The 17,007-nt window shown below is 40.1% G+C and overlaps 1 protein-coding gene across 1 annotated transcript in view; it reads left to right on the top strand.

Annotated features, from left to right (window-relative positions):
- Positions 1 to 365: 365 nt before the first annotated feature.
- Positions 366 to 17,007, top strand: part of CDS1 (CDP-diacylglycerol synthase 1) — a 59,875-nt gene continuing 43,233 nt past the window's right edge. Inside the window, exons 1-2 of the mRNA XM_028124145.2 lie at positions 366 to 482; positions 14,386 to 14,513. Coding sequence (XP_027979946.1) covers positions 366 to 482; positions 14,386 to 14,513 — 245 coding nt within the window. The remainder of the gene's footprint in view (positions 483 to 14,385; positions 14,514 to 17,007) is intronic.

The following is a 17,007-nucleotide window of genomic DNA, read 5'->3' as shown; positions in this document are numbered from 1 at the left end:
GGAGACGCGCACCTGGCAACCGGCGGCCGTGCTCCGCCGCGTCCCCGCCTTCTCCGCTCGGACCGGGTGCCCCGAGCCTGCCCCGCACCCCGAGCCGACCCCGGCCCCTGGCGCTCGTCCCTCGCCCCTCCGCCGGCGCCGCGCTCGCCGGAGGCGGCCTCGAGCGCTCGCTCGTTGATGCCGTTTTGGGGGTGACCGGGCGCGGCGGCGGCGCCTCCATGGTGCGGGCGTGTTAGTGGCCGCGGCTCTGCCGGACGTCGAGTGCGCGGCTGCGGGGTAGCAGAGCAGCCCGCCAGTGAAACCCCGCGCGCAGCTCGGGTTTCGGGGCGCTGGAGGAGGCCGCCACGGCCGCGCGGGAGCGGGAGATGTTGGAGCTGAGGCACCGGGGAGGCTGCCCCAGCCCCGGGGGAGCGGTGGCGCCGCCACCCCGCGAGGGAGAGGCGGCCGGCGGCGACCACGAAACCGAGAGCACCAGTGACAAAGTAAGTGGAGCCGCGAGAGGCGCACACCTGCGCCCCGGCCAGGTCCTGGTTTGGGCCGGGACGCTTGGGAGCAAGGGTGGGGCCCAAGGAATGTCTGGTGAAGCTGCAGGCTGCCCGCTCCGCCTTTCTCCCGCCTGGCATTATTTTCTCCTTCCTCAAGTGGGCTTGAGAACCCGGGCACCAGAGACGGTGCGTTTCCCAGGATGACCACGACCGCTGCCCAGCATAGCTGGATGATTCAACTTGATTACAATTTAGTTTCTTCCCATTCCGGTTCCCCTCCATGTCATTTGACCGACACTAGAATCAGGATGGAACCTGCCAGCCTAGGAGCTGCCACCTAACACCTCTTCTCCCTAGAGGAACAAAGTTAGGAAGGACGAAAGTTAAGACGTGCACCTTGGTTTCTAACGTGTCATTGGATCCTGACGCTGGAAGCTTGGCTTGTTGCGCTCCATCCCCCATCAGCACTATTTTCGTTTTCTCTGCCCTTTCCCCATATGATAGATTTGAGGGTCGGGGGTGGGTGGTGTTGAGAGTATAATACACGGGACACAGTTGAACCCTCCGGCTTCTTTTGAGTCCAAGACAATGCATTTTTTCTGTCTATGGTGGGTTTCATTTGACCTGACAGGGTAATTCATGAGGACTTTTAACTCGCATTTTATTTAAAGGTAGAAAAAGAGTCAAAGTTCGGCTTATTCCATAATATAGTGGTCGAAATAGGGATTTTGGGAAAACAAAGACTTTTATGACCTTTTAAGCTAGATGGTTTAGGAAACTGGGCCAGAGAATAGATTGTTTCATAAAATTTGCTTATACAATTCCGTTGTCGTTTAGAAGCTCTTAAACTATTCCTAGAAGCATTATTTTTTAGAAGTAGGTATTGCGGTTTGAATTACAGAAGTGAAGTGGATTACCCAAGGTCAAGTCAATGGCCTTTTGGAAGTAGAACATTTCCTGATACCCTTTCTTCTGGTTTGTACTGTTGCTGAGACTCAACTTGGCAGCTGTGATTTGGGGAGGGTTCCACCTGCAACCTGATGTTGGTGAACTTGATGTAACCCAAGTTTCAAAGCTCTGGTAGGAACCTCGCTGGATATCATGAAATAATAAATTTAACAGTGATTTTAGGAATGAAACTTTAGAATCAGTGGGATGACAGATCCTTTTATTTTCTACCCTTGATAGCAGGAGGAATAAAATGAGAATCTGTGACAGAACATATGTGTCAAGGAATTACACAAAATATAACAGTTTCCAGTTACTGAAGGTTGGTGTTACAAAGCTAGAAACAGAGGGCTGAGAATAGTCTTTGTGAATATTGCCTTGGAAACTAGACCAAAAATAGAATTAATTAGGTTGGGATTTGTTTTGTTTTAGCACTTGTATAGTTTAGAATCAAGGAAATACCAGCTTCCCCATGTTGACTTCCTTAACCAGCAGAAGCTAACAAGCTTTTAATAAGAGAAAACATGTTCAGGAAGTCATGCATAAAATAACTTTTGAATGAATTTAGTTTCTTAACACCCTAACATATTTAAAATGGAAACTACAGTGGTTTGATTTAACTCATTAGAACTGTTGTCTCTAGCTATCTGTGACTGAATTACCTCACTGCATATTTATTTATTTATAAATACTGCACTATTGGTTTTCATTAATGTGTACCCAGCTGGATTTTGTTTTCTGAGAGTAGATATTGCCATATGTAACCCAGTCTGTTAAGATTCCTTAGACAATGATGAGCATTTTCAAACTGTCTAAAATATTGCTGCACTTTTAGTTTATCACAAGGAACTCTTGACTCGGCAAGCTCTGAGACATTGAACTCTATCCCCTATCTGTCCTTTCTTATCAGGGTGTATATTTGAATGCACCTGTATTTCCAGGTCAAGGGCTGTTTTAAAATCAGTTTGCACATCAGAGGCTGGTTAATATTTGGTCCATTTAAACTATTTAAGTCCCTTCTCTGTTCAGGTCGAAGTAAAGGCAGAACTCTTGGGGAATTAATGAAGTGGAGGAGGTGTATTATATATTCTGCTATTGTACACTCCTGTGTCATTTTGTAGTCTTTTTATAATAGTGTTGTTAACATGACATTCCCATTGTTCAGACCTGGAGACATGCTGGGAAAGGCTCTGTGCTCTGGAGAATTAGCGAGTGAAAAAGTCTGTCTTACTTGCAGGGGAGTGTTTCCAGTTGTTAAATGCTGGAGTAATACTTGAAAGATGACAAGACCAGTCCCTCAAGGAACCTCCCAGGAGACATATGAATTAGATTTATTAGAAGTCTGAACAAGGCTCATTGTTGGCATAGAGGGCATAGTTGGACTCTACATTGGAGACAAGAGGAAAAGCTTTAAAGAGGAGTTGAGGGTTGAGCTTGGAATGAAAAGATGCCTGGGGACTCATCAGGTGTGCAAGAGTTGGGACAGGGCACTCCAAGTAAGGGGCATGAGGAACTGTTTCTTGAGTCAGCATTCTAGGCACAGGGAACTGAAATTAGTTTGATAATCCTTGAGCATAAACTGTATGTTTGGGAGCTTGAGGTTGGGAGACTGAAAGTCTTGTGAAGAAGGTTAGGCTTTATTTTATGGACCCTGGGAAGCCACTTGAATGTTTTTGCAGAGGCATTAGCCTATCACTCTAGCAGCGGTCTGGAGAAAGTGTTAGAAGTGGGAGATACCTGCTGCAAAGAAACCAGATAGGAGTGTATTGCAAGCGTGATAGATATGAAATGATGAGGGCTTATAGTAGGTCTGATAGAGGCAGGGAAATAAGGATTGAGAGAAAATGTATATTTTAGATAATGGTTGTGGCACCTAGACTAGGGTGATCAGAGTAAGAGTAATACAGGAAGAACCTGCTGACAGACATACTTTGATCCATAACTTAAGAGACTTTAAGGGAAGAAGCAAAAATTTTGGAGTTTTGCAGGTTGAGAGTGAGCATAAGCGAACTGGGTTGGGCAGGGTTTGCCGTTCTCTAAAATGAGAGGTGATTCAAGGTGGTGATGGAAACTGAAATGAAAGGTCTGGAAATGTCAGCCTTTGATTAGAATAGAGAGGGGAGAAAACTGAAGACAGAACCTTGAGAGGCGCCCATGTATAGAGCAGAGTTGTAGACGTAGGGATGGAACCAAGATAACAAGGTCCTGCGAGCTAAAGGAATAGGCATAGAACACTGAGTTTGGCAAAAGATCCTAGTAAAAGCCAGGTTTTAGGTTGAAGAATGTGAGAGGTGAAGTGCTGGTGGTTATTGTCAGGAAGTGGCAGTGAAGGGGAGTACATGATAGCTAGAGAGGATGTTCAAGTGAAAATTTCCTTTTTCACGAGAGGGGAGATAGGTGTTTGAAAGAAGTCGAGTGAGATGCTGACGAGGATGGGCAGGCCTAGAAAAAAGGAAACAGACATGGTGTGGAGAGTATAAAAGATGAGGGTATCCAAGGGAAGGAAAGAAGGAATGGAAGGTGGATATAGAAACATTTTGAAAAGCAGAAGAGGGGAGATCAAAGTGTGTGATTCTTTTACTTGTCTCACTAGAGTCTGAGAACCACAGGGCTTCAAGGGACCTTAGAAACAATTTAGTTCAACCCAATCTTTATATATATATTTAAAAATAATGAACTTGGTCTAGAGTGTGGTTGTTACTGTCCAGAAGGACCTAGAGCAAGCAGCAGAGCTGGAACTAGCAGTCATATCTGACTGGGACCTGTTCGGAGTGTTATTTTAGGGAGTGTGATATGAAATGACCAAGAGGGATATCGGTCAGTGAAGATTCAGTTGAACTAAAATAACACAAATTTGTTATGCACCAAATTAGCATAATTCTTAACTCAGTAGCAGTATTGGTCATAGTAGTTGATGCTGGTAGAGTGATTTAGAGTTCACCGAGTACTTTTACATTATCGAAATTGACATAAGACAGATTAACAGGAGAAAATGAAATTTAATTTTATATGTGCAAGGAATCAAAATAGACATGGAAATTCCAAAGATAGGCAACATGAGGTATATATGGTACACAAGGAGAAGGGAGTATGTATGGTATATAGGGAGAGAGTGGGTAGGGATCTGGGATTTCGGAGGGAAGGAATGCAATTTCACAGAAAGATGAAAAAGAGTAAATGTTCGATAAAATGTTTGCTGGGCCACTGAGAAACAATGGGACATGGAGGACTTTGATCAAACAGGCGTAGCTAGGTTCCTCCCTATCAGACCTAGTTCATAGTATAATATAGTTATCTATGGTGATAGCTCTCTACCTGGAGCAAGTCCTCTATCTAAATTCTTTTTATGCAGCTCAGGGAGATAGAGGCTTTTTCTGAGTCTGCTGCATTTTGATTGCTTTTAATTCAAAATAATCTTCATGTCAAAGTGGCCCATCTTGGGGCTGCCTGCTCTTGGCCCCTGTAACATCTTACTTTGCTTGTTCCTCACAGCAACTACATGTGTTGGGAATAGCCGCCATTTAATAGCCGAGAATAAGAAAGGCACTAGGTGTCATTTTGGCCTGGGAATGCCAGGCCAAGAATGCCCAAGGAACGAACAAATCAGCAAAGGCCAGACCACAAGTTAGGGTAGGCGGGGAAGTGGACTGAAGGCCAAAGTGGGTTACTGAAGCTCTGGATGGATTGAGAGGCGTTGAGCAGTTGTAAGTTGAGCTAAGACCTGATTTCCTGGACCAAAAGTGGGAGAGAAGGGGGTGCAAGTGGAAGTTATGGCTAGTAAAGGGGAGCGCATGTGAAATAGTGTGCTGTGGGACAGGGTCCCTGATAATGCTTCTGTGTGAGGCTGCTACGTCACTACAGATTTTGGTTTGTGAGGTTGAGGGTGAAACAGTCTGGTCAGTTAATTTCTGTCCTTCCCCATTTCACATGTGTGTACTTTCTTTCATAAATGATTTTAGTATTTTTTAAAATAAACTTTTAGTTTTGGAACTTGTGTTTCTACAAATTCTTCATTTTGGCACACTTCTCTATGGGTTGTCTTGGTATCACCTGTAAGTGTAGTAAACATGTTCTTTTTTTTTTTTCTTTCATTTAAATCTAGGCCATGAATAAATACTAATATTTAGGTATAGACATCTAGAGTACTGTTTAGACTGATACTTCCCAATTGTTGATCAATTATTAGTATTACCACCTAAGTAATTTTCCATGATTCTTTTGCCATTTGCAGCATATTCATTTTATTTAACAACATTTTTTGAATGCTGGCTCCCCAAATATCACCAACCAACCAATTGATAAGACAAAGGTGAGTTTACGGCTTCCTGCGTTGAGGGAGAACAGCACCTCAACAGAGCTTTGACAGAGTCTTGGAGTGGGAAAGGCAGGGTTGGATTTTAGTGAGAATTGGAAGTTTGGCCTGAGGAGGGTCTTTCAATGCAAGGACTTGTTTAGGATTGAGTAAAGATCACAAATAACAGTCTGGGGTTGGTGGCAGTAGCGATGTAATGATTTTAAGGCAAGGGTTCAAAGAATCTTAGAAACTTATTTGTTGATGCTTCCCATTAAAGAGTTGATGTGTGTTTCAGAAGTTCTTTTGGTGAACAGTGATTTCCAGATCGAGTGTCCAGGAATAGTACAGTTATGCTAATGTAGACAGTCACATTTTAAAGTCATGGTAATGTAGGCAGTAAACTTTTGGAGGTGAGGGTGGGTAGTTTCTTCTTCTGTCTTTAAACTATGTTTTATATTATTCTTGGGACATCTAAAGAATATCCTGGTGTCCCCCTGTGAGTTTTTACTTACTGTTTGTGATCTTGTCTTTAGACAGTTTATTTTAATATTTTGAGAAATTTTTATCATACGATGTCATCAGCTGCATCAGGCTTTGGATGTGGACTGTGATGGACTTTTTTGATGCAAACATTATTTTGTTTGTCATAAATGTACTAGGGGAAAGTGGGACAATGTAAAGTAGTACCCTGGAAAATTATCTCATACAGAAAAATTACGCTGTATACAAGTAAAGTATGATTATCCTTTATGTTTATGTATATGCCTTTTTGTAAAACAGACCTTCACATGTTTCTTCATGGATAGCACAGATAAAAAACAAAGGTTTTTTTCTGTTTGTTTTTCTTTACTCTGTGGTTGGGAAGGTCTTTAAAAAACACACACACACAGGTTTTGAGTCAGTATAAGGAAAATAAGTCATTTAAGAATTTGTATACAGACATGTTTCGTGAGACTTGGCTTGCTTCTCTGCATTCAGCAAATACGTGTTGGGTGCCTATTATATTTGAGGTTCTGATTAAATGTCATCTTTTTTGTGGTTCTTTGTACCTTTGAGAAAAGGGGGTGAGGCCGAGATTTGTTTCTCAATAACTAATTGTAGAATATATAATAATTTCTTGGACTGTGGACTTTAACTGTATGGAATAAAGGTCATAAAGTAACTTACACTTTGCAAAATACTCACTTGTATATAATGCCAATTTGAATCTCTTAACAATTGTGTAGGCAAGGGAAACAGCCTTAGTTTACACCTGAGGAAACCTAAATTCCTTTCCCAAGGTCACCTGGTATTAAGAACTGGGATTTACCCTAAGTTTTCTGAGTCAAAAAATGTAAAGGAGAAAGTTAGGTATGTGGTCCTAAATTTATAAAATTAATTAAAATATTTACTTAGGAACTTTTTTTACTATTACCACTCTGTGTGGTTTTTTAAAACTAATTTGGCTTTTCTGAATTTGGTTAGAACCTTTTAGCTGAAAACCTGTAAATCTGTGATTTTAAGCACCTGGATTCAAATCAAACAAAATAGTTTCTAGGAGCTCCTGGGTGGCTCAGTCCGTTAAGCGGACTGATTTTAGCTCAGGTCACAATCTCAGGAGTGTGAGATCGAGCCCCACATCATGTTGGGTTCCATGCTGGGCATGGATCCTGCTTAAGATTCTCTCTCTTCTCCCTCTGTACCCCCACTGCTTGTGTGTGTGTGTGTGGTGTGAGCATGCTCTCTCTCCCTCTCTCAAAACAACAACAGCAAAAAACCCAAAATAGTTTTTTTTTTTTTTTAAGATTTTATTTATTCATTTGACAGAGAGAGAGAGAGCATAAGCAGGGGAACTGGCAGGCAGAGGAAGAGGGAGAAGCAGCTCCCAGCAGGGAGATGTGGGACTCTATCCCAGGACCCTGGGATCATGACCTGAGCTGAAGGCAGATGCTTAACCGACTGAGCCACCCAGGTGCCCCCCAAAATAGTTTCTTATTCACTTACTTCGTGACTGATTCGAAGAAATCATTCGTTTTTATCTTATAGGCGTTTATACTTTGATTCATTTAGTTGGCAAATGTTTCAGAACCTATTTAATGAGAATGATGTCACATTTTGAAGTGACTCCAAAAGAGGAACTAATTTCATTAGTGACCAATTGGTTGTTGATCATATGCCAAGCTTAGTTATCTTTCTAAGTGTTTACTAATTTTCTTATCCACAGGGAGAGGTCAAAGTTATTTTTCATGTCATGTCATTGAATGTTTGTATGTTTAAGACTCAGAACTATCGACATTGTAAGCTTTCTTTTAAATATAAAACTGGAGTGCACAGGAAGGGAGAAACAAGAGTCTAGGCCAGCATGAGGAGCTCATAGCAATGGAAATTTAAAGTTCCTTTGTGCTAACTTGGTGGCTAGGAAGGCAGTGTTGCTTTTCTGTTTCCTGGCTATGCTTGCAGTACCCTTTGTTTGCCAGAGCCTATGGCCAGCTATTGAAGAGCTTTAGGTAAGGCTGATGAAGCCAGTCTGACTTCATCATCTGTCTGGCCCAGGTGGGACCAAACCTTGGCAGTTAAAATTGGGCTCAATGCCACCTTCCTATTCCAAGCAGATTATTTGAAAACAGTGTAGTGTGGTGGGGCAGCAAATGTTTATTAAGCCCATCTGAGGCTTAACATTTTACCTCGAAATACAAAAATCCAGATCTGGAAAACAAAATGAGAATGCTGTCTCTTTCAGGGTTTTGGTTTTTCTTTTCTTTTCACCCACTTACTATGTTCGTACTTGAACTGGTTCTGTGTTGTCTTTGAATGACCCTTGGGCGCCATTCATGTAGGGTTTAATGTAGATGATGCCCCTTGGAATTCTGCACGTGGTGGTACTAATAACCTATATTGTTATTAATATAGAATTGATACAAATAGATCATGATTATAAGGAACCCCTTAGGCACCTAGCTAATCACAGCTTGAATTTTATATTCAGTATTTCCTTCTCTTGATAGGCTTACAACATTACAACGTATCCCCAAACCGTGTATTTTTTAGTTTTGAATTTTTTCCTAGCTTTTTATTATAAAAGTTTTTACTGTAGAAAAGTTAAAAGGCTAGTATGATTATCTGTACACTCAGCACTTAGAGTTAACAATTCTTAAGATTTTGCCAGATTTGCTTTATCTTGCCATATATGCATATGCAAATATTTTGTTAATGAACCATTTGAAAATAAGTTCCCTACCTTGTGGCTCTTCACTCCTAATATTAAATCATGTATCTCTTAAAGACATTCTCCTTTGTAACCACAATACCATTATCATATCTAAAAAAATTAACTTTCTTATCTACAAACAGTCCATATTCATATTTCCCCATTTGCTGCCAAATGTGTATTTGAGATTCTCCTCTTCCTCTGCCCTTTCCCTTCAAACCAAGATAGTCGAGGTTCACACGTTGCAGAAAATATCCAAGGACAGGTTTAATCACCCTTAGTGCATATAACTTGTTTTTCCTTCCAAAAGGCAAGGAGATTCAACAGTCTTGCACCAAAAAAAAAAAAAAAAAAAAAAGAAGAAGATAGCAGGTGGGGAAGAATAAAGGGGGGGAAATCAGAGGGGGAGACGAACCATGAGAGACTGTGGACTCTGAGAAACAAACTGAGGGTTCTGGGCAGGGGGGTGGGGGGAGGGGTTAGCCTGGTGATGGGTATTAAAGAGGGCACGTTCTGCGTGGAGCACTGGGTGTTATATGCAAACAATGAATCATGGAACACTACATCAAAAACTAATGATGGAATGTATGGTGATTAACATAACATTAAAAAAAAAGGCAAGGAGAGCTATAAGCATTATTTTTCTTAGCCCTGAGCCCTATGGAGAGCCCAGCACTAATATGCTGTCAGACAGAATGCAAATTTGTGATGGTAGTAATATTTTACATTTGAATAAAACTTCTCCAGTTTCTAAGTTCTTTTGTATTATCCCATGGATCTTGCCTTCAGCGATCTTTATTTCTAATTTGGAATTGAACACTATGAGTGAAACCATAAGATGTAGTATGATTTTAATGTATAATAGAATTGGGTGTCATTGGGGGAAAATCAGAATGAGCCAAAAATTTAGCAAAGACTTAAATCAGTATTTTTAAAGTGCTTTTGCTCTTATTTTCTAAGTGTACTTGTACTGTAGAAATTAAATTTACAGGGTAAAGAAACTCATTTCTTCAACTTTCAGTCATCATTTCCTAGACATATTTTCATTAAAATTTAATATTTGGAAAATAGTAGTCCTTTGTCAGAAGCCTTCATTTTATGCAAATAAGTGCATCCAGTGTCCCACACAAGGTAACTTGGCCAAGACTCAGCTAGCAAGAACAGATGAGAACTTCTTATTTTAATCTTAAATGTTAGCGTGAGTTGACAGACTCAATTCATTCAACACATATTTATGTAGTGTTTAATAAATGTCACCTATGGGGCAAGTTCCTCTGCTGGCCTCTTGGGATTCAAGAGTGAGGCCAGTGAATGGTATTTTTTCTTCTCACAAAGCCTGTGGACTCCTGGAAAATGAAGATAAGCAAACAAATAACTTTAATGTAAACTGATAGGTAAAAATTAGGGGGATTGTGGAAACACAGTTGAAGAGCAGCTAACCTGGAGCTGGGGGTCAGGGAAGACATTTCCAAAGGAAACGACCTTGAAGCTGAGGTCAGAGGATGAGTGGGCAGTAGCTAGGTTTGAGAAACGGGGAAGAGAAGATTGGAACTGGGATGAGACCAAGAGAGTCAGTGGACAAGTAGTACTTTGTACATAGAACAAACATCTGGGTTCAAGGGAGTATGGCACTCTCTTGAGTGTGAAAACTGGGGAGTCATCAAACTGTGGCTGGAAGAGCAGGGTCCCATCATGAAAAACAGTAAAAGCAATGCTAAGTAGTTTGACTTTATCCTGGTGGTTTTTAGGCTGTAGAAATTTTTTTTCTACAAAAATTAGAAAAAAAATTTTCTATAAAAAATTGTAAAATCAGATTTGCAATTTAGAAAGATTCTTTTTATGTTGAAAATGAACTAGAGGGGCATCTGCGTGGCTCAGTTGGTTAAGCATCCAACTCTTGATTTCAGCTCAGGTCATGATCCTCAGGGTCCTGAGATCAGGCTCTATTCTCAGCGGGGAGTCGGCTTGAGATTCTCCCTCTCTCGGGACACCTGAGTGGCTCATTCAGTTGAGCAGCTGCCTTCGGCTCAGGTCATGATCTCAGGGTCCTGGGATCGAGTCCCGTGTCAGGCTCCCTGCTCGGTGGGGAGCTGCTTCTCCCTCTCCCTCCATCACTCCTCCCACTGGTGTTCTCTCTGTCTCTGTCTCTCATGCTCACTCTCTCAGATAAATAAAATCTTAAAAAAGAGAGAGAGATTCTCCCCCTCTCTCTGCCCTTCCCCCTGCTTGTGCAAACGCGCTCTCTCTCTCTCTCTCTCTCAAATAAATCTTTTAAAAAAATGAATTAGGGTAGGGGGATGAGCTACGTGAGACAGGATGATGCTCAGCAAGGATAGAGCAGTGGGTGGGGATGGAGATGGGGGGAAAGATGAATGACAGGCTTCGTCCTAACTGAGTTTTGGTCAAAGGAGATGCAGGTGTTAAGTTGATAGCCAAGTTTCAAACCTGAGTTAATTGTTGAACTGTTTGGTGGTGGTGTTTTTACCTGAATACAGAAGGGGCAGCAGGTTTGGTATAGAAAAGATAGGTCAGTTTGCTTATGTTGAATTTCAGGTGATGTTCATGGAAAGCCCACCCACTAGGAAATGGCATGTTGGAAGCTAGACGTGCAGGTCTATTGGGAATTGTGAGTTCACAGAGAGATGAAGAGGCAAGCTACCATGGGATCACCTGGTAGGGATGAGGGAGAACAGGGCCTAAAATGAAAAGTGGAGGATCATCATCTTTAAATTACAGGCTTGAGAAGAAGCCCTGAATTTTTTTTTCTTAGACATTTTAAGTACCTTCATTCAGCAGGCACCATGCTTCATGGCGCTAGTTGATCATTGTAGTATTTCCTTGTTTCCCAGCATCTCCAGGCACATTCATTTTCTTTGCCAGTTTTGGTATCTTTGTAACAGAGGATCCATACAAGAAATAGAGCAACACAAGAGTCTCTGCTATTCACTGCAGTATTTGAGTAACATTGCTCTAAAATGTCATTATTTTGGAATTATCTTTCATTCTTTAGTTACTAGAACAGAATTGAAGAAGTCTAGTTAAATCTTAAGTGTTTCATTTTGTGTTTCTCTAAGGTATACAATAGAAATCAGAGGTTTAAATCATAAAAATAAAAGCAGGGCAGCTATTTTGAGAATGTGTGCATGGGGAGGGGGGTTGTGCACATCACCATTATTGCCAAGTAGAATTTGAAGTGGCTTGCTGAGAGCGTTAGTGTTTGGAGGAGCACAATTTGTATTCTAGTCTAGTGCTTTATTTTATGGGGAAACCAAAGGTGGAGTTTGTTTGTTTCTTTCTTTTTAAAGATTTATTTATTTATTTGACAGAGGCACAGCAAGAGAGGGAACACAAGCAGGGGGAGTGGGAGAGGGAGAAGCAGGCTTCTGGCAGAGCAGGGAACCCGATGTGGGGCTCTATCCGAGGACCCCGGGATCATGACCTGAGCCAAAGGCAGACGCCCAACGACTGAGCCACCCAAGCGCCCAAAGACGGAGTTTCTTAACCAAAGGGCTAAGTAATTTGCCTTTCATCACAGTAATAGAGTAGAAGTGGAATTAGTGCTGGTAACTTCTGGTTCCTAGTCTAGTACTCTTTTGGCAACATGGTGATGTTGCCTTAGGGAGCCAAGTCCATTAGTCACCATCTCTACTACTTCTCACACCATGCCTACAACACTGGGTTACTGAAGGTTAAAAAAAGAGTAGCAGAGAAAAGGAAAAAAAAAAAAAGTGATGGGTTCCATTGTTCTAGATGTCAAAGATATGCTGGCAAGTCAGACTCACAGCAGGTGCCCTGAGATTTTCAGGGGATGTTCTGTCTGGTGGTTTATTAGTCAGCATCTCTCTGTTTAAGCTGCTTTGGGGACAGCTGACTCTGTCACAGTGGGAATTCAGCATGTCTATTTCATTTGTCATTTTTGGTATAATGACACATTTAATTAAATAATTGTTTAATAAGAAAGTTATGGTTAGTAAACAAACGTTTATTATTGCTTTATGAAAACTGAAAATACTCCCCCACGGCTAAAATTTTATTTGGTAAGCTACTTAATGAGGAATTGGAAGACTTGGTTCAATCATAATCATAGCTTACTACTACTTTGACTTTACTAAGGCCTCAGCATTATATTAAATGCTTTTATTTTATGGATGAAAAAAAACAGGTAGAAGGGGTGATGAAATTTAACAGAACTTTGTTGCCCATAGGGATGGAGCTGGGTTTGAGATTCCTGAACATTCTGAATTCCTAGGCACTCTCATTCCTAGGATCACTTCTGGCCCAATGTTCTGCTCAATGCTCCCTCTACTTGTATTCACCTCCTGTGAATATTCTCTTCTTCCCCCGTTCAGCCCCTTTTGCCTCAGTTTCCCCCTCTATAAACCACTCTCCCAAAACACATTTATGTGTAGCACTCTTTACTCAAGGTTGCTGGCGGTGGGGGGCGGTGGGTGGAGAGGGAAAGACATAGGAGTGGAGACACATTACAGCAGAACAGACAACTTTAAAACAACATCAGGCAGCTCTGTTCTTTTTTTTTTTTTAAAGATTTTATTTATTTATTTATTTGACAGAAAATGAGCACAGGCAGGGGGAGTGGCAGGCAGAGGCAGAGAGAGAAGCAGACTCCCCACTGAACAAGGAGCCCTATCCCAGGGCCCTGGGATCATGACCTGAGCTCAAGGTAGACGCTTAACCAACTCAGCCATCCAAGCACCCCAGGCAGCTCCCTTCTTAAAATTCCTTGGCCATTCTATCCCTGGAAATTCCACAGTGACCACCTTTGTCTAAAGGCCCCAGCATAAACACCCAGCTCCTGTATATGTACTCTTAGAAGGGAATTTGGGTTTTAAATAACTTTATGAAAAATACTACCATCAAAGCAAATGCTTTTGATCATAATTCCTTGTCAGTAAGACAGAGATGATAGTGTCTGTTTGCCTTGCTTCACTGAGATTGTCTCTTGAGGATCTAATAAAAATGAGGGAAGTGAAAATACTTATATATATATATATATATAATATATATGTATATTAAATAAAATGCTATGCCAGTGCAAGATTCTGCTTTTGTTGTTGATGCTTTGATTGTAATCAAATAAAAAAGGGACTGTGCACAGTTCATCAGAATTTACATGGAATTAACACCATGTTCTCCCAGTTAAGTAGCAAAACAACAAACATTTGATTCTTGTTGGTAAATTTCTGATTTAGATACTATAGGAAGTTTCTATTTGTGCCTTTTGTTTAAATTAATCCTTTATATTGATAGATTTTAGCAAAGATCATCAAACTTTCCTAACAGGGAAGTACAACAGTGCTTGGTTATTCAAGACAGGTTAATAGTTGTTTCTTAGTTTCAAGTTACATAACGGAGATTTGACACACTAAACAATAAATAAATGCATTGGCAAGCATGTGCTTTTTTTTCTTTTTCAATTTTGCAAAGTGATTTTCCTTTTTCTTTAATTTTAGGAAACAGATATTGACGACAGGTATGGAGATTTGGATTCCAGAACAGATTCTGATATTCCAGAAATTCCACCGTCTTCAGATAGAACCCCTGAGATCCTCAAGAAAGCACTATCTGGTTTATCTTCAAGGTATGATTGGATGAAGATGACTTGTAATGGGTGCTCAAAAGAAGTTTTGAGGTTATGCTGGTTGATGTCATAAATCTCACTTTTTCTAAGTTTTGGAGCTGTGAAAGAGAAGGCTTATGCTTTTTCACCATATGTGAGGCATGGTAGTAAATGCTTGATGTACATTCTTTCATTTAATCCTTATAGTCTTGTGAAGTATGAGAAAACCAAGTCTAAGAGGTTAACTGGGGAAGGTTCCAGAGCTAGGAAAATGTAGACCGGGAACTCTTGCCCTGATTTCTCAGATTTCTCGAGTGATTTACCACATCAGGTTACCTTTTCTGGTATGTATTGGAACATCTAATAAAGAAAATTCCGTATTCTCTGTTCCCTGTTTTTCAGATGCCAGATGGAAACAGGTCATTTTTTTTCTTTTAACTGAGTTTAAAATTATAAGCCAAAGCTCTGCAACCTTTTACTATTTTATGTTTGCTATAGTTTTGAATGTTTGGTCACCACCAAATTTGAGCTACTCTCATATTGCCCTCCATTGTATGCTTTAGTGATATGAATTAGAAAATTTTTAAAAGCAAAATAAATATAAGCTTTTATCCAGATTAGTGTGTGAAGTCTTAAATGTTGGTGTAGAACAATGCTTTTCCAACTTTTTTGACTGTGACACACAGTAGGAGATACATTTTACACTACATCCCAAGAGACACACAAATGTGTATTTTAACTGTGGCAAAAATATTATGAAACAGTTCTTGCTATTACTATGTGTGATACCCTCTAATTTCTTTTGTTTGATGCTTTTCTGTATTATTGAACAAAAATGCTGGATGTGACTTACTAAATTGATTTTACTACCCATAGGTCATAACAAAAAACACTGGTTAGTCATATCTAATAAATGTAAGTTTTTCTGTTTTTAATTCCTAGCAGATAACCATATCAGAATAAATTGGTTCAAACAGAAGTTTTCATATTTGTTTAACCAATAGAAAAACTTTCTACTGTTCATTATTGAAAACCTGATTATTATTTTAATACTTCTTGATCTCAGTTTTTCCAACCTCATTCACAGATACACGTTTGGTTTAAAATCTGAAATTTTTTTATATTGTTATATAAGAATGATGCTGGATTCCTAAAAGTCATTTATAGTAGATTTTTCCTTAGTAATGAGTTTTTTTTTTCCTGGTGTAAAGTAACAATAGCAAATAATAGCAGCTGGTATTTATTGAGCATATGCTATGTGCTAGGCACTACTCCAGGTACTTCACACATATTGACTATTCTCACAGCAACCCTGTAACACAGGTTCAATTATATAAACCTGTCTTGTAAATGAGGAAATTGAGGCACAGAAATGTTACATGTCAGGGGTCATGCAGTTAGTAAGTGATAGAAGCACATTGTGACTGTAGGTATTGTGCTCTGTTTATAAAAGAATTGGTTTTTAAAAATGAATAATAAATAAATAATAATATAACCAGTTTCAGTCTTCTCAAACTTTGCCCTAAAGGCTACATGAATGTTTCGAAATCTGTCTTATTTTAGGGTCTTTTTAAGCTAGTACCCAAAATGGTCTATCTTACAAAGATTTAGAAGTTGTAGATGCATGGGATTAAAAATACTAATTACATTTAAAAAGTACATGAATTGCAGGGGAAAAAAACTCCTGTAATCCTTCCCCCCCAAAATTGATATTTATAGTATTCTAATATCTACTGTTTGAAGCTTTTTTTTCTTATACATTGTGTATATATGTGTTTGTGGGGGGGGTATATAATATAAAAATAGCATTGTACTGTTTCCTACCTTTCTATTTACATTTTCATTCTGCGGTTTTAGGAACATCATTAAATTACTTAAATATTTTTAATGACTGCATGATAGTTCAATTTACTCAACTAAACGGTTATTGCTGGGCATTTAGCCGGTTTCCAAATTTTCACGATTAAAAACAACCCTGTATTAAACATTTTTCTTTGTAGCAAGGTTAGGATTTATGCTTATTTTTAAGTCTTTAGTATATAATATCAAACAAAGCATAAGTTGTTGAAATTGGAAGGGGCCTGACGGGTTTCAGTCACTTGGCAAATTGTCCCAGTCTGTTTTGTGACCTGTGTGTGGGTCTGTGGGAGTGAATAGTCATTAACCGGTTAAGGCTGGTTTTGTCTGTTAGTGGAGCTCTTCTTCAGCTATCAGTCTAGGTTAGTAGTCTCATCCAGGGGCAATGCCCTGACCCCCCAGACGGCACCAGTGGCCATGTGGTGTGTGATCATTTGTGACATTTTAGGTGGTCAAGAGAGAGAGTGTTACTGGCATGTAGTGGGGAGAAACCAGGGAGGACGTCAAACATCTTGCAGTACACAGAACAGCTCTTCACAACAAAGAATTCTCTGGCTCAAAATATTAACACTGAGGTTGAGAAGCCAAGGAAAACATCCAGGCATAGCCTTATACTTGGTGCTCTTATACTGTATGATGCATTTTCCTTCTCTCAGGA

This window comes from Eumetopias jubatus, unplaced genomic scaffold, assembly GCF_037043125.1.
Source record: "Eumetopias jubatus isolate StellerSeaLion01/CBP00866 unplaced genomic scaffold, mEumJub1_p1.0 scaffold_2, whole genome shotgun sequence".
In the NCBI taxonomy this organism is placed as follows: Eukaryota; Metazoa; Chordata; class Mammalia; order Carnivora; family Otariidae; genus Eumetopias; species Eumetopias jubatus.
This window is presented reverse-complemented; position numbering and strand designations above follow the sequence as displayed.